The sequence below is a fragment of the Salvelinus alpinus genome, chromosome 35 (assembly GCF_045679555.1).
Source record: "Salvelinus alpinus chromosome 35, SLU_Salpinus.1, whole genome shotgun sequence".
NCBI lineage: Eukaryota > Metazoa > Chordata > Actinopteri > Salmoniformes > Salmonidae > Salvelinus > Salvelinus alpinus.
The window spans coordinates 1,608,870-1,633,354 of record NC_092120.1 but is presented as its reverse complement, the minus strand read 5'-3'; the positions used below and the strand labels follow the sequence as shown (position 1 = coordinate 1,633,354).

Sequence of the window (24,485 nt, the reverse complement as noted above, 5' to 3'; positions counted from 1 at the left end):
AGTGTTGTAATCCATAATTGCAGTGTTGCATTTTGAAATGTTAATAAATTGTGCACAGGTAGGTCTGTAATTATATAGGTCTACATCCTCGAGACAGTTGGATAGTGCAAATGCGCACAGCAAAGAGCTCGGTTGAAGAAAAGACTACAAATATTGTCACATGGTAAGAAGGCCCGGAAATAATTTCTCTGTGAAATCCGGCGAAGATGATAACAGTAAATGTGGCTGACGTAAGAACACAACAGTTTGCAACAGATATCACCTTCATTCTCGATCGGGAAACGGTTCGGTTACGTACCGCAAATTTATTTCTCTTGCTACAGCAATGTAGGCTGATGAAACGGAACAGACGGCAAAAACTTCGTATAACTACACATTATTCTACATGGACAAAGACAAGTTAGCTGTGAGCGTAAGTACTGTATATAGGCCTGTCAATAAAATGCATATTTTGAAGTGAGAATATTATTGTGTAGCCTATTTGTAAAAATATATATAATACAGTTTAAATATTTGTTAAACTGATGTTAAAAATATTGCTAATCTATATGTAAGTCACAAATAAAATATTATGTTGTAGTATAAGCAATCACATTGCTATTTACAATTGACACCTATCCTCCCTCTTCATTTCCCCCCACCCAGCATGACCCATGCTCCTGGTTTGAGATGCACCAGTTCATTGGAGACCTGATGGTCTCTGGGGGGGCTCTGGGGCTAAAAGACGCCCCACCAGCAGCCCCAGGCTCAGCCCAGCCCAGACAGGCCCCGGCAGAGAGCATTAGAGAGGCCAGAGACGGAGACGTCAGTGGACAAGGTGAGTGGAGAACATTGTGGAGTAATAAGAAAGGACAGGGAATACTAAGGAAACAGATTTAGTTTTCGTAGGTAACGGCTTGTCTGGCTTTATAATAAATGTATTTTCTTGCTTTTGTCTTTTCCCCGACTTGTACACAGCTCAGCACCATACCTGCACTTGCCCTGGCTGCCCCTACTCTTCTTCCTCCTTCCAGACCATAAAGCCCAGCAGCACCTACAGCCCAGAGCTCAGTCAGCCCCAGAGTCAGGCCAAGGAGACCAGCACCCAGAGCCCCAGCCCAGCCCCTACCACTCCCACTAACCAGGGTACTTCTTCACCAAGCCCCCTGCCTCAAATCCCCACCTTCCCTTGTTTCTGCTGCCGGCGGGGCTTCCAGACCTGCACCCAGCTACTGCACCACCATCAGGGGGCAGCAGACTTTCCCTTCTCCCAGACACACACCCACTACCACCACCACTGCCCCCTTACCACCTGCCTGCCCCACCACCACTCCCACCCTGGCCTGGCCCCTGGCACCTTCCCTTGCCTGTCCTGCCAGCATTCCTTCCCCTCCTGCTCCCAGCTCTTCCGCGACCAGCAGGGCAACACACCCCCCCAGAACCATGTTGGAGGGGTGACCATAGTGTCCCCCACCCTACACCCATGCATGCACTGTACAGCCTCCTTCCCCCGACCCTCTCAGCTGCTACAGCACCAGCGCACCCAGCACGCTCACAAGGCCGGTGGCTTCCTGTGCACCGAGTGCGGGCGCGCCTTCAACTCCCACTCCAACCTCCGCATCCACCTCAACGTACACACCGGCGCCCGGCCCTACTCATGCCCTGACTGCGGCAAGAGCTTCAGCCAGTCGGGAGCGTTGAAGATCCACCGGCGCATTCACACTGGGGAGAGACCCTATGCCTGCACCTACTGTGGGAGGGGCTTCCCCCACCTGGCCGGGGTCCGGGCCCACCAAAGGACCCACACAGGTGAGAAGCCCTACCGCTGCACCCAGTGTGAGAAGTGCTTCACCCAGTCGGGGGCACTGAAGATCCACACAAGGATCCACACCGGGGAACGGCCGTTTGTGTGCAGCCTCTGTGGGAAGGGCTTCTCCAACCGCTCCGGCATCCGCTTCCACCAGCGCACTGTCCATGGGATGGTGTCAGATATGGGAGGGGGTGGAGGAGCCGGTGGGTCCCATAGGGGGAGACAGAGTCTAGACAGCTCAGCTGCTGTGGAACGCCCCAGTGCCAATCCAAACAGGTTACGCAACAACCCCCATACTGACGTGAGCTCCAGCATTACTCCTGCCCCGACCAAAATCCTTTCCCCTGGGTCTCTCCGTGCTCCTCCAGGGTCAGGTCTGACTGTAACCTCAGACAAAGAGCTCCAGTTCCAGTCTAGCAGTGTGAAGATCCCCTCCAGGAGAGCAGAACCGGGCAGTAGCAGGGAAGGGAGGGCTCAGCTGTACACCTGTGAGGACTGTGGGCTGCTTTTTGGGGACGCTCCCTCCAGAAACCGACACCAAACTGTGGTGCACTACTCTACAGAAGGGGTAGAGGAGGAGGGCCTGGGGGACACTGAGGGGGAGGGGTGAGAGAGAGAGGGGGAAGAGGGAGAGATGGTAGATGGAAGCTTGATGCAGCACATCGTTGGATCAAAGGCTAAGGGAGAGGTGGGGAAAAATGGAGAGGTGAGAAGAGGCAGAAAGCTTGAGACTCATCGAGGGAAAAAAAGATAAAGCTAATTCCACAGTGAAAAATAAACTGTCTCTATCAATGGGATATATTACTTATTTGAGATTGAATTTCCACTTTAAAAGATGCACTAATTTTCACATTTTGGGAGTCCAATTTTCTGTTTGTCAAAAAGCCAAGTACCATGATTAAGCTACTAAAGATGATTATTTGAGAGCTTTTGATTATTTTTGTATTTATTTTACTGGTTTGGCAAAATCCACAGATAACGTCATCCAAATGTATGACACTGTAAGACATTGTCCCATAGGGTGGTGCACAATTGGCCCAGTGTCGTCCGGGTTAGGGGAGGGTTTGGTCGGGGTAGGCCGTCATTGTAAATAAGAATTTGTTCTTAACTGACTTGCCTAGTTAAATAAAAAGTAAGTGAAGAGGTGAAGATATGTTGTATTTAGCATCATTATGTAATTTAGATTTTGTAATAATAGAATCTGATATTGTAGGCCCGTATAAACTTGTGTATATCCGTTTATCTATCTATTTAGCTCATTGTGCCTTTGATCTCAGATTAGATCATTCATGTACATAAAAAATACATATATTTGCATAAACCACACTGTACTAAGCTTCATGACCACTGATATGTTAAAGTGGTTTAGTGATTTTATTGAGGATCAATATCTTCACTGTTGGAAGATATTTCTTATACAAAGTATATTTTTTAATCAGGATCATTTCTCAGAGACACATGGTTTGTTGACCTGTTTTCTATTGCTTCAGATCTCCACCTAGTGGTCATTTAGAAGCATAGCAGCAGAAACACAGGCTCTGAAACTAGTCTGTCTAGGCTACAGGTGTCAAACTCATTCCACGGAGGTCCGAGTGTGCGGGTTTTAGCTGCTCCCTTGTCCTTGATTTATGGATTAAGGTCACTAATTAGTAAGGAACTCCCCTCACATGGTTATCTCAGGCTTAAATGAAAGGAAAAACCTGTAGACACTAGGCCCTCTATGGAATGAGTTTGACACCCCTTCTCTAGATCAGTGGTTCCCAATCAGTGGTACTAGGACCCCTGGGGCTACTTGGCCTATCCACAGGGGGTACTTGAGAAGACTCATGAGACCATAGGCCTACTGGTAAAATGCACATGAGGGGGGTACTTCAGCAGTGGAGGCTGCTGAGGGGAGGATGGCTCATAATAATGGCCGGAATGGAGTAAATGGAATGGAATCAAACGCATGAAAACCATTTGTTTGATGTATTTGATACCATTCCACCGATTCCGCTCCAGCCATTATCATGAGCGTATCCTCCCAAATGAAGGTGCCACCAACCTCCTGTGCTTCAGGGGTAGTCTGGGCAGAGCACAATTCAGTTGGTGGTCCAGTTACTGAAAAGGGTTGGGTACCACTGATCTACACATCTGTGTTTCCTCCCACCATTTTCAAATGCTACTGTTGCCTAGGGTCTTTCGTTTCAGACACTGAAACTATTGAAACTTCTGTTTGGCCAACTTCCCTTCTTTGGTATTCTGTAGCCTCTAGGGCAGTTCAAAAGGCTGATTGAGGACCTTTTTACTGGAGATTGTGTTGGTTTTCTATTTTCTATGATTGTGTATTGATGTGAATATTTGTGTATATTGATGTATATAGTGTGTATGTATACAGGGCTCATCTGTAAAAGAGACCATGGTGTTAGCATGACTCCCTGTCAAAATACATTTTATATATCCATATGTTTTTCCACATAGACCAGTTTTCAGTAAATGATTGCCTCAGTCATTCAGGGTTTTTCAACAACAACATCTATTGGGCCTTATGTAATGATCATTTCACTCCAGCCTCTTTGACCCAATATGTGCTTCTGAGTGTCTCAGATGTTTACTAACTGGTATAAACTGATACTAAAACCACGGTCAGCTGGGATTCCCAACAACAGGCATGGCTTGTATAAGGTCTCCCAGATAATTGTATCAGACATATAGCATGACAAGCCACTAGTGATGACACTACAGAAATGGAAGAATTGGTTTGCTAGAAACAGAAAAAAGGACATGCATATGAGACATTGTAGTTTGACTAATCAAAATGTGTCCATGAAAAGGCTGTTTCAAGTGTGTTAACTCTACCTCGAAACTCTACATCAGCATTTCGCAGTACCTATTGGAAATAGATTATTTTGTTCTCGGTTTTGCAAGTGTTTATTTGGTCGCGCTGAAACGATCTCAAGTGCTGCGTAAAATCAGGCGACGCAGAACAGTCCACATGGGTAAAAAACGGCATCCCCATGCTTAAAGAGCGTCCTTCCACTTGTCATAGATAATTAAGTGTACACGGAACCATTTTCGGGCTCACCAGAAGTAGGGACAGGTTTGGTTAAGGACAGATAATTGACTTCTAGATGGCGAAAGCACCTGTGTGTGACAAAAGCCATGAATGACACGATCAGTGCTATCCGGGATCTTTGGGACATCCCTACCCCATTAAAGTAGAATTTTTAAATGTTAGGTAAGTGTTGTGGTTGTGGGTAGGGACTTTCCAATGATCTCGTATAGCACTGACCTGCGTGAAACTGTACATCAACATCCTGAGCGCACGGAGACAAGTGACGCACTAACGAGTGATTGGTAATTGGAGCGTATACTCCCATTGTTATCAATATACACACGTCTTGTTTTTACTTAATATATACGACAGTGGAGAACAGTTATTTAAAACCAAACAGAAATAAACACTTTAATAAAAACATTCGGCACGTGGAAAGAAAGAGGTGTATGTGTGTGTGTATATATATATATATGTATGTGTGTGTGTGTGTGTAAAGCTTGTTTCCAAACTTTGAAAGAAAGACAACATTGGAAGCCACGCCTCCCCCAGTATCAATAAGTACAGTGCCAGACGTTCCTTTCGACAGTCAGGCGGATTTGCAGTATTTAGATACAGACACTGAAGCAGAGTGGGAATACTCATCCATACCCAGAATTCAATAACAAACATGAGAGGTTTTATACTCTTTGCGATTTTAGTAATTGCACATGCTCACAGCAGTATTGGTAAATATAATTTTATTTACTTTAACTGAGTGAATTTCATTTTATTCTACTCTCTCTTTACACTTACATTTTATGTAGTCTTATTTGTTTTCATTCAACTGCAAACGTGAACTCTTCAGCATTGTTCTTCAAATTAGTTTTCTTGACAACAGTGGTGTAAAGTACTTAAGTAAAAATAGTTTAAAGTACTACTTAAGTCGTTTTTGGAGTATCTCTACTTTACTTCACTATTTATATTTCGGACAACTTTTACTCCATTACATTCCTAAATAAATTGATGTACTTTTTACTCCTTACATTTTCCCTGACACCCAAAAGTACTTTAAATGTTGAATGCTTAACAGGACAGAAACGTTCCAATTCACGCATTTATCAAGAGAACGTCCCTGTCATCCCTCTGCCTCAGCTCTGGCGGACTCACTAAACACAAACGCATCTTTTATAAATGATGTTGGAGTGTTTTACTTTGACTTTTGATACTGAAGTAGATTTGAGCAATTCCATTTACTTTTGATACTGAAGTAGATTTAAAACCAAATACTTTTAGACTTTTATTCAAGTAGTATTTTACTGGGTGACTTTCACTTTTACTTGAGTCATTTTTTATGAAGGTATCTTTACTTTTACGCAAGTATGACAATTGGGTACTTTTTCCACCACTGCTTGACAAGATATTGTAGGACAGCTGGGTTGGCATCACACAAGGGCTTATACTCACATGGTTGGTATATTATGGGAAAGAGATTATTTTGTTCTCGGTTTTGCAAGTGTTTATTTGGTCGCGCTGAAACGATCTCAAGTGCTGCGTAAAATCAGGCGACGCAGATGTATGTGTATATATATATATTTTTATATCGTCTCTTTGTGCCTGTGTCATCGATTCCATTTTTAATTGAGAGCGGAACTACCCTGAAAAGCCAATTATCTGAATACGAAATTGAAAGTGACAAATCAAATTAATCTCCGCGCCTCTATCCATCTCCAAGGGATTTGATTTACCTTGGAGACTCAACGCTTGTGGAGAAAAGCAATTTAAGTTACTGTTTAGTTTTTTTGTCACTATCGAAAACATGTTTCCAATTGCTTTTCTTCAACATTAACCATGGTGTGGATCGATAATGCCACAGTCATCCCCGTGAAATTGTGAACTTTCAACGTGTTGTTCAGCTCCTATGACAAGTAATGCAAGTGCGTGGTTGGTCTGTGTTTTTGCACTAAAACGCTTTGTCCAGCAGGGGACCTCCTACCAACCTTTTATTACCAGCATCTCCTAGTCAAGTAGACAAACCTGTTGTTCATATGACTGTATTTGGCTAAATGCCAGTCCGGTCTGAGTCAGACAAAGAGAAGGAAAAGGAAGAGCTTGAATAAAAATAAAACAATGTATTTGTCACTCAAACAGTAAGCTGCTGCAACAGCCCAGTCTAATGCCCTATATGTGGCCCGATTTGTTAGGCGCACCAGCCCATCCACTGAAGTGTATCAAAATACTTATCAAACAAAAACCCCACTGGAATGACTATAGCAATAGGTGGGCTAAACAATAATCTTGTCTACTACCAGCCATGGGACGAGATTAACTAAACAATAAACTAGCATTGACAACTAAAGTGTATGATGATGGTGTTGATTTGGTCCCTGTTGTCTTCTTCTGTGCTGTCTAGCGGCCCTGGTCATAAAGGGACCAGACAAGCCTGTTCTGGAGAACGATGAAGTCACCCTGGAATGTCTGCTTTCTGACTCGGAGCTCAACACCAGCCAAGTCCACTTTGAGAAGTTTTCCAAGGTCAGGACACAGGCTACTTCTACCTCTGACTTTACTTAGAATTGCGTTATATGATTGCCAATTCTGTTGCTGAACTATGTGAAGTAAAGCGTGTTGAGGTGCTACACTTATCGAAACATGACTTGAACTCGACTTCAGTTAGTGCAGAATGTTTAATTATGTCAACAGGGCTCAGCTTTATCATTTTGTTGTATATAAAATGACCAATGTGTGCAGACCAAGAAGGTAATCATTCTCTCTACTACTACTCATATCACTGAGCCAGTCCTGCATATGACTGCTGTTTGCAGATTAGGTAAATCTCTGTTTCTCTCTCTCTCACTGTTCCTCTCTCTTCTACTCTCCATCAGTACATGAATAAGTGGTATCGGCTGGAGGAGGAGCCCATGTACCGCCGATGTTTCACCGGTGTTATCTTGAGGCGTCAGGCGAGCCAATTGCTTCTGTCCATCCGCAGCATCCACAGCTACTTCCACCAGGGACTCTACCGCTGTGTCGCAGACAATGCCACGGCAACCGACAACTCCTCCCAGCCCCTGGCTATCACCGTCGAATGTGAGTATGGGGTGGGCTATATAGTCACATGCATGTCTGTAACAGCTGTTTTTTTAAATAATGTTTTAAAATGGCAAATAAGTCAGCACCGCAGGAAAGACCAAACCTCCTGGAGAGCTGCTGGGTATGCAGGCTTTTAGTACAACCCTGCTTTAATACACCTGATTTGTATCAGCTGCTCCCCAGAACCTTGATTAGCTGAATCTGGAGGGTAAGTGTAGTGCTGGAACAAACCCCTGCACACCCAGTAGTAGCTCTCCAGGAGGAGCGCCTGCTGTCCACTCCACCGTACAGTATATCCATTCTCCTCATTGTTTTCAAAAACAATGTTCCAGAAAGGAAAATTCACAGGGGATAGATAGAAATACAAAGCAACCAGAAGAAGAGATGTATTGTACAAGGCACATGAAAGGGTGGTCATAGCGTGAGGCCTATTTTCCCTCCCGCTACAGGGGCGATCAAATTGTCCGTCATGTCTTTTGATAGGCTTCTTTGCCTGTGGAGCAATCGATAATGGGGAATTATTTGTGTGGACAGAAGGAGAGAGCCCAAGGCACATGGAGATGGTTCCGTTGACGTAGAGAGGGAGAAAATTAACCGTCACACTCCACAGTGCACCATTGTGAGGACTTAGGAAGATGAAGGCAATTACCTTTATCTGATTGTTCCCTCCTCATGGGTAATTTGTAGAGGATTTGAGGCACGATACTGCAGTATACTCAGGGATATGGCTCTGTTGACTCATGTTTATGCATGCTTGTACACCGTGCAGTAGCGTGCCGTGGGCCTGGGGCCTGGGCCTTCAGTGAGGTCCTACACAGTCCCACCCGAATTAATCCACCTCTTATTACAGAAACGCAGTATAACCAGGCGTTGCGTCACCTTGAAATTGACATTTTTATTCAGAGAATTGCAGGGGAAGAGTACAATACAGTACAGTTCAACTAATAGGCAAGAACATAGTCGAGTGCAACAGAGTTATATTAATATTCTTCTTCTATCCATTTCTGGTCCACAAACTTTGAGCTTTAAGTCCCCCAAAAAATAAATACAGTGTGTTCACTAAACAGCGCATTGTCGCACCCAAAGCAGTTTCACCGTGATGATAAAGACACATAACTATTCACTGAAAATAAAAGAAAGAAAACAAATAATTTGCAACATAGGCTATTTGCCATTTTATTTTGTTAATATATAGGGTATTTAATATTAACGAAATAAAATGCGAAACATACATACACATTTAATAAAAAATAAAATGCATTGTATGCCTACTCACCAAAGACTGATTATTTGAACACAAAATCCTTCCTCCTTTCTTTCCTCAAGAAGACTTCAATGACTCTGTTGTACAGTCTATCTGTGCGTTTTAGTTCCACCAATAAGTCCTTTTCTATCGACATGGAGGCTAATGCTGAAAGCCGAGTCTGTCCAGTAGCATTTCTGGAATACGTTTTGATTCGCTTTAAGGCCGAGAATGACCGCTCGACAGAAGCCGTGGACACAGGGATAGTCACTGTCACACATGCCAATGTGTAAAGTTGCCCCATGTCCTCATTCAGATTTTTCTGCTTAAGGAAATCAAGGAGATCAGAGGGACTTTTCCCTTCAAAATCAGTCATAGCATACATTACAGTCAGTTCTGTTTTTAGCTTGGATAGGTCGAACAGTGTTCCGTGACTCTCTGTTAAGCTGGAGAAGGCTGTTTGCGGGAATTTTTTCCGGTAGGTCTGAAAGTGCCGGGGGTCCAGGAGGGAGAGAAACATTAATTTTTCGTGGTCTTGAAACCTGTTTCGTATCTGGCAAAGAATGTTGTCCAGAATATTGCTGTGGAGTTGTTGATAGTATGTGCGAGGGTCTCCTTGTGCTGGGCCTCTGCGTGCGCTGGGTGAACTTGAGATGCGCGCTGTGTCATCGTAGATTTGACTGAACCTGCACCTCTCTCGCTCAATTGTGTCACAAAACTCGTTCACCCTTGTCAGGCAGAATTGTACATCCAAAAAGCACATCCGAATAATTAAAAATCCCATTGAATGTTTCAAGCAAAAAACAAAACTCAAAATCATCCAAACGTGCATTAAATCCATCAGCCATAAGCACAGTATCCCCGTCATGGTCATCATGATGTTCCAGTAAGTGGTTAAACAGCTCCTTTAGGGCAACTCTCTTTTCAAAGACTGCATTGACCAATCTAGATGTATATTGCCACCTCGTTGGTGCAACCTTAGGAAGACGACGCTTGCAGATGTCATCCAGCAGTTGCGTGCGCTTAGGGGATCGTGAGAAAAATGCTGCAAGGCCATTGAGGTTGGCAAAGAAGACCTTGCATTCTTTAAGCTTTGAGGCTCCTTGAGTCAGTACTAAATTTAATCGATGTGCATAGCAGTGAATGAATAAGGCCATCGGTGCCCTCTCCTTAACTTTAGCCTGCACCCCATTGAGTCCAGATGCCATGACTGCTGCGCCATCAAAACACTGTGCCACAACTTTATCCAGACTACATTCATTTTCCTCCAAGAAACGGAAAATAAGAGCGGCAATGTCATCACCCCCCTTTCCCGCTTGTCACATCTTCAAATCGGATAAATCGCTCCTTGACTCCTGTGTCCATCACATAACGCAGGACGAGTGAGAGCTGTACTGCATTTCCCCTTTGGTGTCTCGTTGCTGCCTTGGTTAGACAACTCAAGTTTGCAAAGCCAGTGTGGCTCCAAACACCAAATCGATCACTTGCAAATAATAGGCATTCCCAGCAGTACAGTTTGCAGTGCTTCTCGGAGCCTGTGAGCCATTGATAGCGCTCGTAGTTGGAACTTTGAAAGTGGCGAACGAACCCCTTTCCCGCCTGTGACAGGCTTTGTAGCATCGGCGTCGGGTGACCTCTCCTTACAATGTCTAACTTTTCTTGAAAAGTTCGTCTTGAGAATGGCGTTATAATTATATCCTCGACCAAATCGATATCTTCTCCTCCTTCCGCCATTGTGGGTTGAAAAAACAGCTTAGTTGTACGCAAATTAATTCGTTTATCAAATTCAGTTTCCTAGTTCTGAGGATCTGCATAGACCTGCCCATAGGACCTGCTTCTCAATATTGGTAATCCAATCAAAAGACGTGCACGCACTACGCCTGCTAGCTGGCTCCTGTGTAACACTGGAGCCAGCCAGCAGGCGTACAATAGCCAACTCTAAAGCTGATTGGTTGACACTAAATTTTCATTTCCATTCACTTTAAGCTACAAGCGCCCGCACTGTTGATTCTGAAGGCCTGAGGGCAGATTTTAGACCCCTGGCAACACATGATGGCTGAATATGATTGGATAAAAGATCTAACATAAAGACCAGCCCTCCAAATCTCAACCTGGGGCTGGAAGCAGTGCAACCAAGAGGAAAGCTATGAAATGAAGAGTATAATTCTTACTCTGGGGAATAATTTAATACATATTTGTGGGAAAATATATTAAAAAAAATATATATATTCTGATGATGTTTAGGCCAGCAGAGAAGGCCTTGCTGGCCCTGACGGCCCACCACTGACACCGTGCACAGCTGCACACACACACTCAAACCTCTTAAAACCATCATGCATGCATTCTTCTTGATTTCTGCCTGAACCTGCTGTGTTTCTGATCCCCTGTTCAGACATACGTGAGCTGTCTGTGTACGATGTGTCCACCTCCAGCCGGAAGTTCATCAAGGAAAACCTGCTTGTGACACTAGGCGACGACGTGGAGGTGGAGTGCTCCACCACAGCCTCTGAGGCACCACAATACTTCTGGCAGAAATATGTGAGTTTGGGTCTGTCAGGATCTGGCCTTCTATCGCTCGATCTCTCACTCTCTGTCCCGCTCCTCTTTCTCTCTCAGCACCATAAGAGGTGCTCAGTATTCATTGTTATTCCCTGGTTTGGGCCCTCCTCTTTCTGGAGAGCAGCTTGCCCACTTACAGAGGATTAATAGTTTAATGAGGTCTAGACAACAAGTGGCAACCTGAAAGCCAATCTGTTGATAGAATCCTAATGATTTTTCAATGTTCAGTTAATCATTGTTGAATTATTTAACTTGCTGTTACCAAAGCCACAAACCAAATGCCCAGGGGAATTAACCTCTCAATGCTAAATGTCAAACTCCGAATGGCCACGCAGACAACAATAAGACCTTGGTGAATTGATTTGCTGCTCCCTAGTGGTAAAATAAGGTATCACTACTTCAGCACATTGTGGTCCACTATTTCAGACCTGATACAATTTCACGCCTTTAATATCAAGTTAGTCCTCATTTTAATACATTTTTCTGAATTTGAATGTCTTTAGAAAGAATACCCCTCCACCCTCCAATATCCATCACTGTGAATATCCTCCATCTACCTTTTGAACCAGTCTGTCCACACATTCATAACTATTTGCATAACTGTTTATACATTTGGATTTGGGGTAGAAAATATTCAAGGATGGGGATGGGAGGAATTATAGGGGCAGAGAAACAAACAGTATGGGCCATTTGATGGGCAGCTGCTGACTGACTGCACAGTCCCGGTCTCCAGTAATGTCCATAGGAGGCAGGCAAGAGACTGGATGCGTCTGAGCCAGTGGATTTGCATACAGAATGCTGTTTTGGCCAAACCTGGCCTTTCCTGGAAATCCTCTTAATTCAGCCCCTCATTCAAATTGAAATGGACTTTCTTGGCAGGAAAATGTGAGATCCCAGGAGCCAAATTATTTGCAAGGTGTAATGTATTTTTTTTGTTTGTTTCTATTCTGTTTCTCCTATTATTCCTCCCCTACTGTGTCTAACTCTCCCTCTTAATAATAGTGCAGCAGCTAGTTCCGTGTCCACAGTGCCTCCCGTTTTCTCATTATGTGTTGTGTTAACAGTGTTGCTGTGCTATTCTTTGCTGATTGCCTCATCTAGGTCAGTGAATGGGGTTTATGTGGAATTTATTCAATTTGTTCAGGTAAATACACCTTGTCTGGGAGTTTATTGCTTCTCTCACAGGAACACGCATACTGTAACTCCACTGAAAAACGTTTTCTTGACTTGTTCGCTCGCTTTCTCCTCCATTCGCACCCCCCTCTCTCTCTCATCCACCATCCTTCCCTCTATCAGGGAGAGGACTGGATCGTGCCCTCCTCCAAGCTGAGGCTGAAGAAGGTGAGGATGGAGGATGGTGGAGACTACACCTGCATGGCTGAGCACCCCACCCTGTCCAGCCTGAAGAAGAGCAGCACCATCTCCATCACTGTGCTGCCAGGTAGGTAGGGGTCAGGGGTTAGGAAGGGGGGGACTACGGGGGTCAGGGGTTATGAAGAGGGACATTATGTGTAGGGGTTAGAATGCAGGAAGGAGAAGAGGGAGGGCGAGAAGTACAGATGTTAGGGCCAAGGCACATATGGGGAGGAGGAGCTCCCATGAAGGCGAGGGTCTTACGGCTATGTGATGGAGGAGAGGAACTGCCAACTGCAGAGGACGTGTCTTAGGACACTAAAGATGTCACTGAAGAAGAGGACTCATTACGTTACAGCTAATCCAATCTTTCATCAGCGACCTGCGAGATGATTACGCTGACATTAACGGTCACAGGTTTTTCTGGAAGATGATTACGCTGACATTAACGGTCACAGGTTTTTCTGTAAGATGATTACGCTGACATTAACGGTCACAGGTTTTTCTGGAAGATGATTACGCTGCATTAACGGTCACAGGTTTTTCTGTAAGATGATTACGCTGACATTAACGGTCACAGGTTTTTCTGTAAGATGATTACGCTGACATTAACGGTCACAGGTTTTTCTGGAAGATGATTACGCTGACATTAACGGTCACAGGTTTTTCTGGAAGATGATTACGCTGACATTAACGGTCACAGGTTTTTCTGGAAGATGATTACGCTGACATTAACGGTCACAGGTTTTTCTGGAAGATGATTACGCTGACATTAACGGTCACAGGTTTTTCTGGAAGATGATTACGCTGACATTAACGGTCACAGGTTTTTCTGGAAGATGATTACGCTGCAATAACGGTCACAGGTTTTTCTGGAAGATGATTACGCTGCATTAACGGTCACAGGTTTTTCTGGAAGATGATTACGCTGCATTAACGGTCACAGGTTTTTCTGGAAGATGATTACGCTGACATTAACGGTCACAGGTTTTTCTGGAAGATGATTACGCTGACATTAACGGTCACAGGTTTTTCTGTAAGATGATTACGCTGACATTAACGGTCACAGGTTTTTCTGTAAGATGATTACGCTGACATTAACGGTCACAGGTTTTTCTGTAAGATGATTACGCTGACATTAACGGTCACGGGTTTTTCTGTAAGATGATTACGCTGCATTAACGGTCACAGGTTTTTCTATAAGATGATTACGCTGACATTAACGGTCACAGGTTTTTCTGTAAGATGATTACGCTGACATTAACGGTCACAGGTTTTTCTGTAAGATGATTACGCTGACATTAACGGTCACAGGTTTTTCTGTAAGATGATTACGCTGACATTAACGGTCACAGGTTTTTCTGTAAGATGATTACGCTGACATTAACGGTCACAGGTTTTTCTGTAAGATGATTACGCTGACATTAACGGTCACAGGTTTTTCTGGAAGATGATTACGCTGACATTAACGGTCACAGGTTTTTCTGGAAGATGATTACGCTGACATTAACGGTCACAGGTTTTTCTGGAAGATGATTACGCTGACATTAACGGTCACAGGTTTTTCTGGAAGATGATTACGCTGACATTAACGGTCACAGGTTTTTCTGGAAGATGATTACGCTGACATTAACAGTCACAGGTTTTTCTGGAAGATGATTACGCTGACATTAACGGTCACAGGTTTTTCTGGAAGATGATTACGCTGACATTAACGGTCACAGGTTTTTCTGGAAGATGATTACGCTGCATTAACGGTCACAGGTTTTTCTGTAAGATGATTACGCTGACATTAACGGTCACAGGTTTTTCTGTAAGATGATTACGCTGACATTAACGGTCACAGGTTTTTCTGGAAGATGATTACGCTGCATTAACGGTCACAGGTTTTTCTGTAAGATGATTACGCTGACATTAACGGTCACAGGTTTTTCTGTAAGATGATTACGCTGACATTAACGGTCACAGGTTTTTCTGTAAGATGATTACGCTGACATTAACGGTCACAGGTTTTTCTGTAAGATGATTACGCTGACATTAACGGTCACGGGTTTTTCTGTAAGATGATTACGCTGCATTAACGGTCACAGGTTTTTCTATAAGATGATTACGCTGACATTAACGGTCACAGGTTTTTCTGTAAGATGATTACGCTGACATTAACGGTCACAGGTTTTTCTGTAAGATGATTACGCTGCATTAACGGTCACAGGTTTTTCTGTAAGATGATTACGCTGACATTAACGGTCACAGGTTTTTCTGTAAGATGATTACGCTGACATTAACGGTCACAGGTTTTTCTGTAAGATGATTACGCTGACATTAACGGTCACAGGTTTTTCTGGAAGATGATTACGCTGCATTAACGGTCACAGGTTTTTCTGTAAGATGATTACGCTGACATTAACGGTCACAGGTTTTTCTGGAAGATGATTACGCTGCATTAACGGTCACAGGTTTTTCTGGAAGATGATTACGCTGACATTAACGGTCACAGGTTTTTCTGGAAGATGATTACGCTGCATTAACGGTCACAGGTTTTTCTGTAAGATGATTACGCTGACATTAACGGTCACAGGTTTTTCTGTAAGATGATTACGCTGACATTAACGGTCACAGGTTTTTCTGTAAGATGATTACGCTGACATTAACGGTCACAGGTTTTTCTGGAAGATGATTACGCTGACATTAACGGTCACAGGTTTTTCCACACGATCATATCGCCAATATAGAGTCAATTATAATCCTTGCGATTACAATCGTTTCAATTATCTAGCCTCCAAGTCAGTTACGCCAATCAAACTGGATGCGTGTCAATTATAACAGTAAAGACACTGCTTCAGTATGAAGTGGAAGTGAATAATCGAAGTGAACAATCGAAGTGAACAATTAATTGCACTTCATTTTACACTATTTTTAATCAATCAAATGTATTTAATACAGCCCTTTTTACATCAGCAGTTGTCACAGTGCTTTACAGATGCCCAGCCTAAAACAAGAGCAAGCTATGCAGATGAAGCAGCACAGAGGCTAGGAAAAACTCCCTAAAAAGCAGGAACCTAGGAAGAAACCTAGAGAGGAATCAGGCTCTTCTGGCTGTACCAGGTGGAGATGCATGTGGCCATTAAGGCCAGATCGTTTTTCAAGACATTCGAACATTCATAGATGACCAGCAGGGTCAGATTATAACCATCTTTTCCAGAAGAGTTGGATACACTACAACATGGACAGTATGGAGCTAGGCTAACAAAATAAACTGTCTGTGAATCATCCGGTATTAAAGCCTGTAGTGTGTCTGACTCTCCGGTCTGCAGCCACCAACGGCCGTCTCAACCAAGCCTGGTACGACTCCACCAACCTGGTGTTGATGACCTCCGTGGCGGGGGCAGTTCTCCTGGTGCTCATCCTGTCTATCACCGTCTTCCTGGTCCGCAGGGCCAAGCAGGCCAAGAGCACCAAGGGACCCATGTGAGTGCTGAGCTCTGTGGCACAGTGCCCTTCTCACTCTCTCTCTCTCTCTCTCCCTCCCTGTGTGTGTGTGTGTGTGTGGTGCCCCCTCCTTTCTCTTATCTCCTTCCCCTCCCCTCTTCCATTTATCCCAGGTTATAGCCAGGCCAATATATTATATCTATTGCCTTATATTTCACTCTGACTCTTACGATAGTACCAAGGCTAAGGTGGATTTACTGTGTGTGTCAGTGTTCTTGTAGACTGCTGCGTCCCAGTGGCGGTGACCAGCTCGACCCAGTCGCTGACTTCCTCCCTGATCTCTTCCCTGCCCACATGAAAAAATATTACAGCTTAATATAAAATACTACAGTACTTACTGTTGAATTCTGTGGTATACTGTAGAAAACTATACTACACACTGTAGTATCCCTCGATCATGTGTAGTACTCACTATAGAATGTTGTAGAATACTACAGTAATGTCTGCAAAACACTACACTTTTTAAACTAAGGTAAATACTACAGTATTTAATTTTCATATACCCTGCCCATTCCCCTATCCCAATTTGTGCCACCTATAAGTAAGACATCTACATGCCAAGTATAGACCATATATTGTGTTCCATACAGGTCAGAGAAAAGAGCTGACGTTCAGACCCCAGTCCTACCTACTTACAGGTCAGAGAAAAGAGCTGACGTTCAGACCCCAGTCCTACCTACTTACAGGTTAGAGAAAAGAGCTGACGTTCAGACCCCAGTCCTACCTACTTACAGGTTAGAGAAAAGAGCTGACGTTCAGACCCCAGTCCTACCTACTTACAGGTTAGAGAAAGAGCTGACGTTCAGACCCCAGTCCTACCTACTTACAGGTCAGAGAAAAGAGCTGACGTTCAGACCCCAGTCCTACCTACTTACAGGTCAGAGAAAAGAGCTGACGTTCAGACCCCAGTCCTACCTACTTACAGGTTAGAGAAAAGAGCTGACGTTCAGACCCCAGTCCTACCTACTTACAGGTTAGAGAAAAGAGCTGACGTTCAGACCCCAGTCCTACCTACTTACAGGTTAGAGAAAGAGCTGACGTTCAGACCCCAGTCCTACCTACTTACAGGTCAGAGAAAAGAGCTGACGTTCAGACCCCAGTCCTACCTACTTACAGGTTAGAGAAAAGAGCTGACGTTCAGACCCCAGTCCTACCTACTTACAGGTTAGAGAAAAGAGCTGACGTTCAGACCCCAGTCCTACCTACTTACAGGTTAGAGAAAAGAGCTGACGTTCAGACCCCAGTCCTACCTACTTACAGGTTAGAGAAAAGAGCTGACGTTCAGACCCCAGTCCTACCTACTTACAGGTTAGAGAAAAGAGCTGACGTTCAGACCCCAGTCCTACCTACTTACAGGTTAGAGAAAAGAGCTGACGTTCAGACCCCAGTCCTACCTACTTACAGGTTAGAGAAAAGAGCTGACGTTCAGACCCCAGTCCTACCTACTTACAGGTTAGAGAAAAGAGCTGACGTTCAGACCCCAGTCCTACCTACTTACAGGTTAGAGAAAAGAGCTGACGTTCAGACCCCAGTCCTACCTACTTACAGGTTAGAGAAAAGAGCTGACGTTCAGACCCCAGTCCTACCTACTTACAGGTTAGAGAAAAGAGCTGACGTTCAGACCCCAGTCCTACCTACTTACAGGTTAGAGAAAAGAGCTGACGTTCAGACCCCAGTCCTACCTACTTACAGGTTAGAGAAAAGAGCTGACGTTCAGACCCCAGTCCTACCTACTTACAGGTTAGAGAAAAGAGCTGACGTTCAGACCCCAGTCCTACCTACTTACAGGTCAGAGAAAAGAGCTGACGTTCAGACCCCAGTCCTACCTACTTACAGGTTAGAGAAAAGAGCTGACGTTCAGACCCCAGTCCTACCTACTTACAGGTTAGAGAAAAGAGCTGACGTTCAGACCCCAGTCCTACCTACTTACAGGTCAGAGAAAAGAGCTGACGTTCAGACCCCAGTCCTACCTACTTACAGGTTAGAGAAAAGAGCTGACGTTCAGACCCCAGTCCTACCTACTTACAGGTCAGAGAAAAGAGCTGACGTTCAGACCCCAGTCCTACCTACTTACAGGTTAGAGAAAAGAGCTGACGTTCAGACCCCAGTCCTACCTACTTACAGGTCAGAGAAAAGAGCTGACGTTCAGACCCCAGTCCTACCTACATACAGGTCAGAGAAAAGAGCTGACGTTCAGACCCCAGTCCTACCTACTTACAGGTCAGAGAAAAGAGCTGACGTTCAGACCCCAGTCCTACCTACTTACAGGTCAGAGAAAAGAGCTGACGTTCAGACCCCAGTCCTACCTACTTACAGGTTAGAGAAAAGAGCTGACGTTCAGACCCCAGTCCTACCTACTTACAGGTTAGAGAAAAGAGCTGACGTTCAGACCCCAGTCCTACCTACTTACAGGTTAGAGAAAAGAGCTGACGTTCAGACCCCAGTCCTACCTACTTACAGGTCAGAGAAAAGAGCTGACGTTCAGACCCCAGTCCTACCTACTTACAGGTCAGAGAAAAGAGCTGACGTTCAGACCCCAGTCCTACCTACTTACAGGTTAGAGAAAAGAGCTGACGTTCAGACCCCAGTCCTACCTACTTACAGGTCAGAGAAAAGAGCTGACGTTCAGACCCCAGTCCTACCTACTTACAGGTTAGAGAAAAGAGCTGACGTTCAGACCCCAGTCCTACCTACTTACAGGTCAGAGAAAAGAGCTGACGTTCAGACCCCAGTCCTACCTACATACAGGTCAGAGAAAAGAGCTGACGTTCAGACCCCAGTCCTACCTACTTACAGGTCAGAGAAAAGAGCTGACGTTCAGACCCCAGTCCTACCTACTTACAGGTCAGAGAAAAGAGCTGACGTTCAGACCCCAGTCCTACCTACTTACAGGTTAGAGAAAAGAGCTGACGTTCAGACCCCAGTCCTACCTACTTACAGGTTAGAGAAAAGAGCTGACGTTCAGACCCCAGTCCTACCTACTTACAGGTTAGAGAAAAGAGCTGACGTTCAGACCCCAGTCCTACCTACTTACAGGTCAGAGAAAAGAGCTGACGTTCAGACCCCAGTCCTACCTACTTACAGGTCAGAGAAAAGAGCTGACGTTCAGACCCCAGTCCTACCTACTTACAGGTTAGAGGAAAGAGCTGACGTTCAGACCCCAGTCCTACCTACTTACAGGTCAGAGAAAAGAGCTGACGTTCAGACCCCAGTCCTACCTACTTACAGGTTAGAGAAAAGAGCTGACGTTCAGACCCCAGTCCTACCTACTTACAGGTCAGAGAAAAGAGCTGACGTTCAGACCCCAGTCCTACCTACTTACAGGTTAGAGAAAAGAGCTGACGTTCAGACCCCAGTCCTACCTACTTACAGGTCAGAGAAAAGAGCTGACGTTCAGACCCCAGTCCTACCTACTTACAGGTTAGAGAAAAGAGCTGACGTTCAGACCCCAGTCCTACCTACTTACAGGTTAGAGGAAAGAGCTGACGTTCAGACCCCAGTCCTACCTACTTACAGGTTAGAGGAAAGAGCTGACGTTCAGACCCCAGTCCTACCTACTTACAGGTCAGAGAAAAGAGCTGACCTGTAAGTAGAGAATCTGCTCTTAGAATTTCTCTAGTAGGTTTCTTCTAAGAGAAAGCCTTCACTTCTATTTAAAAGATAATAAAACAAACAGTATAGTGAACACTACAGTAACGTCTGCAAAAACACAACAGTAATGTTTACAAAAACACTACATTATACTACAGTTAATTACTGTAGTATATACTACATGTTTTCTTTTACTACTGTATTTATACTGTAAATAGAGTTGACTGTATATACTACACTAAGTACTACAGTATTCACTGTAGTGTTTTGCAGACTGTAGTCCGTAAATCACTACAATGCATACTATAGTATTTATACTATAGTATTTTTTTCATGTGGGTGTGTTTTCACCAGACTCTTGCAAAACATGTAAAGGATACTGTGGTCATATAGTATGTACTGTTAAAATCATAATAAATACACAGTAATCAAACACATTGTGACCCACAACTTATGTTGGTCAACCTCATATCAGGGTGATTACAACATGAGTACAGTACATGCTTTCTGTAATAGGTATTCTGTCTTATATAATATATGAAAGCTATTGAGGTTAGGTTGCTCTTTACATCTCTGTGTGTGTTTGACCTACAGTATATTCTGTAGATCACTGGTTGGCAATCTATTTGTTCTCTTTTAAATGTATTTCTCTCCTCTGTGGTTCTCTGGGCAGTCCATTTACAAATAATGGTGCAACTCTATCTTTCTCTCCTCTGTGGTTCTCTGGGCAGTCCATTTACAAATAATGGTGCAACTCTATCTTTCTCTCCTCTGTAGTTCTCTGGGCAGTCCATTTACAAATAATGGTGCAACTCTCTATCTTTCTCTCCTCTGTGGTTCTCTGGGCAGTCCATTTACAAATAATGGTGCAACTCTATCTTTCTCTCCTCTGTAGTTCTCTGGGCAGTCCATTTACAAATAATGGTGCAACTCTCTATCTTTCTCTCCTCTGTAGTTCTCTGGGCAGTCCATTTACAAATAATGGTGCAACTCTGTCTTTCTCTCCTCTGTAGTTCTCTGGGCAGCCCATTTACAAATAATGGTGCAACTCTCTATCTTTCTCTCCTCTGTAGTTCTCTGGGCAGTCCATTTACAAATAATGGTGCAACTCTATCTTTCTCTCCTCTGTAGTTCTCTGGGCAGTCCATTTACAAATAATGGTGCAACTCTATCTTTCTCTCCTCTGTGGTTCTCTGGGCAGTCCATTTACAAATAATGGTGCAACTCTATCTTTCTCTCCTCTGTGGTTCTCTGGGCAGTCCATTTACAAATAATGGTGCAACTCTATCTTTCTCTCCTCTGTGGTTCTCTGGGCAGTCCATTTACAAATAATGGTGCAACTCTATCTTTCTCTCCTCTGTGGTTCTCTGGGCAGTCCATTTACAAATAATGGTGCAACTCTATCTTTCTCTCCTCTGTAGTTTTCTGGGCAGTCCATTTACAAATAATGGTGCAACTCTCTATCTTTCTCTCCTCTGTAGTTTTCTGGGCAGTCCATTTACAAATAATGGTGCAACTCTATCTTTCTCTCCTCTGTAGTTTTCTGGGCAGTCCATTTACAAATAATGGTGCAACTCTATCTTTCTCTCCTCTGTAGTTTTCTGGGCAGTCCATTTACAAATAATGGTGCAACTCTATCTTTCTCTCCTCTGTGGTTCTCTGGGCAGTCCATTTACAAATAATGGTGCAACTCTATCTTTCTCTCCTCTGTAGTTTTCTGGGCAGTCCATTTACAAATAATGGTGCAACTCTATCTTTCTCTCCTCTGTGGTTCTCTGGGCAGTCCATTTACAAATAATGGTGCAACTCTATCTTTCTCTCCTCTGTGGTTCTCTGGGCAGTCCATTTACAAATAATGGTGCAACTCTATCTTTCTCTCCTCTGTAGTTTTCTGGGCAGTCCATTTACAAATAATGGTGCAACTCTATCTTTCTCTCCTCTGTAGTTTTCTGGGCAGTCCATTTACAAATAATGGTGCAACTCTCTATCTTTCTCTCCTAATTCAAAGGGGTTGGGTTAAATGCAGAAGACACATTTCAGTTGAAGGCATTCAACTAGGTAGTCCCCTTTCCTCTGGGGTTCTCTGGGCAGTCCATTTACAAATAATGGTGCAACTCACTCTTTCTCTCCTCCCCCTCTCTCTACCTCCAGTGATGACCACTCTCAGAAGAAGCCCATCTACACAGCCAGTGTGGAGTCTCTGGCCTCTACCAGTGGAGACAAACAACCACTGGTGTGACCGCGCCAAGAGATGGAGAGGAGAAGTAGGGGAACAAATGGAGAAAGATGGTGAAAGGGAGTGAGGAATAGGAAGGAGGGAAGATGTCAAGGTGGGAGGAGAGGTGCCTGGGTTATGGATGCAGAGTTGCAGTGAGCCAAGATGCAGAGTAAAATCGAAGCTATTATCAAAGGCTGGCTGTGTGTAAGAGGAGGGAGACAAATGATTGTTTTACTGGGGTGGTTTGCTTCCAGCGGGGTTGGCTGAAGTGTTCTTGAACAAAAGGTGTGCAATTTTCTCTTTATTGATCTCGCAACCTGCAAAATTGACATTCGCTTTCTTATCTGAGGCAAGGCGAGGGGGAGGAGTCTTATATACTGTGTGAACCCTGAGCAGCTGCAGACAGGTTTCAGGAGGTTACCTTGAGTTAAACTGCTCACCACCACAACTTTTGCAGCCTTGGGCTCACAAAAAGGAATGCCTCTTACGTTGCAAGTATAATGTGACTGCTGTATCACAAATGTGCCTTTTCCCCTCAATGCTTTTACGTGGTGTAGAATATTGGTGTGGATTATTTTTCAAGGAAATGTATAACCTTATGTAGCATACTAGTGGTGACGCACTTCAAAGTATACAGACAAGATGTACACTTGTAGATTATTTTCTATCTCTATATTCCAATGACAACTGAAGCACTTTCAAACATTACCCTCAGAGCTATCTATTTGCTGTATTTCCTGTACTTTTAATAGTCATGATATATAAAGTTGATTTGAGAAATTCTAATAGTAATTCCCCAGTGTCTTTTATCATTGATTTAAATGTAGGACATATCGAGAGGGGGAGGAGTACTGACAATGCTGTGAAAGCTGGATGCTGGTACAAGCTTGGACACATACAGTAAATCCAATGGCCTCTTGACCTCCTATCCTCTCTATAACCTCAGTTCCCTCCACTTCCTATCCATTCTGCAAGGCCTTCCTCTACAGCTAACCTTTACTGCACCTCACTCACACCATCTAACCATGGAGAGAGAGCCTGCATATGATATGCCCAGTCAATAACAGAAGACAGACAGACAACCTTGAGGCATCTACCCATTGTTTTAAGTGAGGCTATGTATGTGGTTACACATCGTTCATTCCCCACTGCATCCTACAGCACCATTAATAATTCTCCCTCTCCCAGCCAGGCTACAACTTCATTCTTTCATTTTCTCCTCTGTTGCCTTGTAACCTTAACATATTTGCATCACCGCTTATCACTATAACGGCTCTTATAACTATTTATTTAATTAAGCCTGGACTGTCTGTTGATGTTTTATTATGTGTGTGTGGTTGAAGGTAGGCTGCCGTTAATAACGGGAAGGAGATGCTGTGGTTTAACAATGACACTCCATTAAAGGGTACCGTCCACGCGCTACAGAGCACAGCCAGGATAATGTTATTAAACTGATTATTCAAGTCGTCACTGCAGCTCCTTCTCCAGCCACCGTCTGGCTTTTTACAGGCTATTTGTGTGTCCTAGCTGTAAAGGCTGAGGTCAAAACGGTGTAGCCAAAAGTCCATAAAACAGTCATGCTTCATCAAAATACCATTTGGAAATTTGAAGTGCTCTTCATTTGAAATGCCAGCGAACAGCGTTTTATTTTGGCCTTTGAGGCATTTATGGGTAAAAAGCATACGCCTTCATGGATGTTGCTGGTTCAACAGGATGGCCCAAGGACTACTAGACTACAGTGAGGTCAGTCGCATGAGGGCTTTCTGCCTCCATGGTTGTTTTTGGATAGCTCTGGCCCCTAGGCACTGACCTAGAATCAGCTTGCCCTTCTAATGTCACCAGGTAAAGTTGAGGGCTGCCCTTGGACACTGGCATAGAGTCTGGCTTCTGACCTCATGTCAGTAGCTAAAGGTCGTAGGATTGGAGTAGGCTTACAAAAAGATGACCAGCTACACTTTTACCTCACATATCATATAGGAATAATTGTTAGGAATCGTTGTTATTACCTTACACCAAGTATTTATCATTGTTGATTCTGTTTCCTAAGAATATCCATGCACAATATAGTGATAAGTATACCCATAACCACACATTGGTTATTACATTAGCCTATAGTTGGGTGACTAGCTGATGCTAC

General features: G+C 44.0%; 2 protein-coding genes and 1 non-coding gene across 3 annotated transcripts; all 3 read left to right on the top strand.

Annotated features, from left to right (window-relative positions):
- The first annotated feature begins 239 nt into the window (after positions 1-239).
- LOC139563934 (zinc finger protein 135-like) lies at positions 240-2,938 on the top strand. The gene is made up of 3 exons (XM_071382974.1): positions 240-412; positions 646-817; positions 958-2,938. Exons 1-3 carry the CDS (start codon positions 386-388, stop codon positions 2,397-2,399), a joined length of 1,641 nt encoding a protein of 546 aa, XP_071239075.1. The 5' UTR covers positions 240-385; the 3' UTR covers positions 2,400-2,938.
- A 2,459-nt stretch (positions 2,939-5,397) lies between these two features.
- Positions 5,398-23,134, top strand: LOC139563935 (tyrosine-protein kinase receptor ver-3). Its single transcript, XM_071382975.1, has 7 exons — positions 5,398-5,551; positions 7,216-7,337; positions 7,688-7,892; positions 11,531-11,676; positions 12,994-13,138; positions 16,365-16,518; positions 22,282-23,134. The coding sequence occupies exons 1-7, from the start codon at positions 5,494-5,496 to the stop codon at positions 22,367-22,369; spliced, it is 918 nt and encodes a 305-aa protein (XP_071239076.1). The 5' UTR covers positions 5,398-5,493; the 3' UTR covers positions 22,370-23,134.
- LOC139564726 (U7 small nuclear RNA) lies at positions 20,130-20,184 on the top strand. Its single transcript, XR_011672820.1, has one exon. It is a non-coding gene; the product is annotated as a U7 small nuclear RNA (small nuclear RNA).
- Positions 23,135-24,485: the final 1,351 nt, after the last annotated feature.

What these genes read in the sequence shown, in the direction of transcription:
- LOC139563934 (XM_071382974.1), top strand. Translation starts at nt 386, where the DNA reads ATGGACAAAGACAAGTTAGCTGTGAGC. An exon ending in AAGACAAGTTAGCTGTGAGC is followed by an intron (nt 413 to 645) that starts GTAAGTACTGTA and finishes CCCCCCACCCAG; the next exon opens with CATGACCCATGCTCCTGGTT. An exon ending in CGGAGACGTCAGTGGACAAG is followed by an intron (nt 818 to 957) that starts GTGAGTGGAGAA and finishes ACTTGTACACAG; the next exon opens with CTCAGCACCATACCTGCACT.
- LOC139563935 (XM_071382975.1), top strand. Translation starts at nt 5,494, where the DNA reads ATGAGAGGTTTTATACTCTTTGCGATTTTAGTAATTGCACATGCTCAC. An exon ending in CCTGGCTATCACCGTCGAAT is followed by an intron (nt 7,893 to 11,530) that starts GTGAGTATGGGG and finishes TCCCCTGTTCAG; the next exon opens with ACATACGTGAGCTGTCTGTG. An exon ending in AATACTTCTGGCAGAAATAT is followed by an intron (nt 11,677 to 12,993) that starts GTGAGTTTGGGT and finishes TCCCTCTATCAG; the next exon opens with GGAGAGGACTGGATCGTGCC.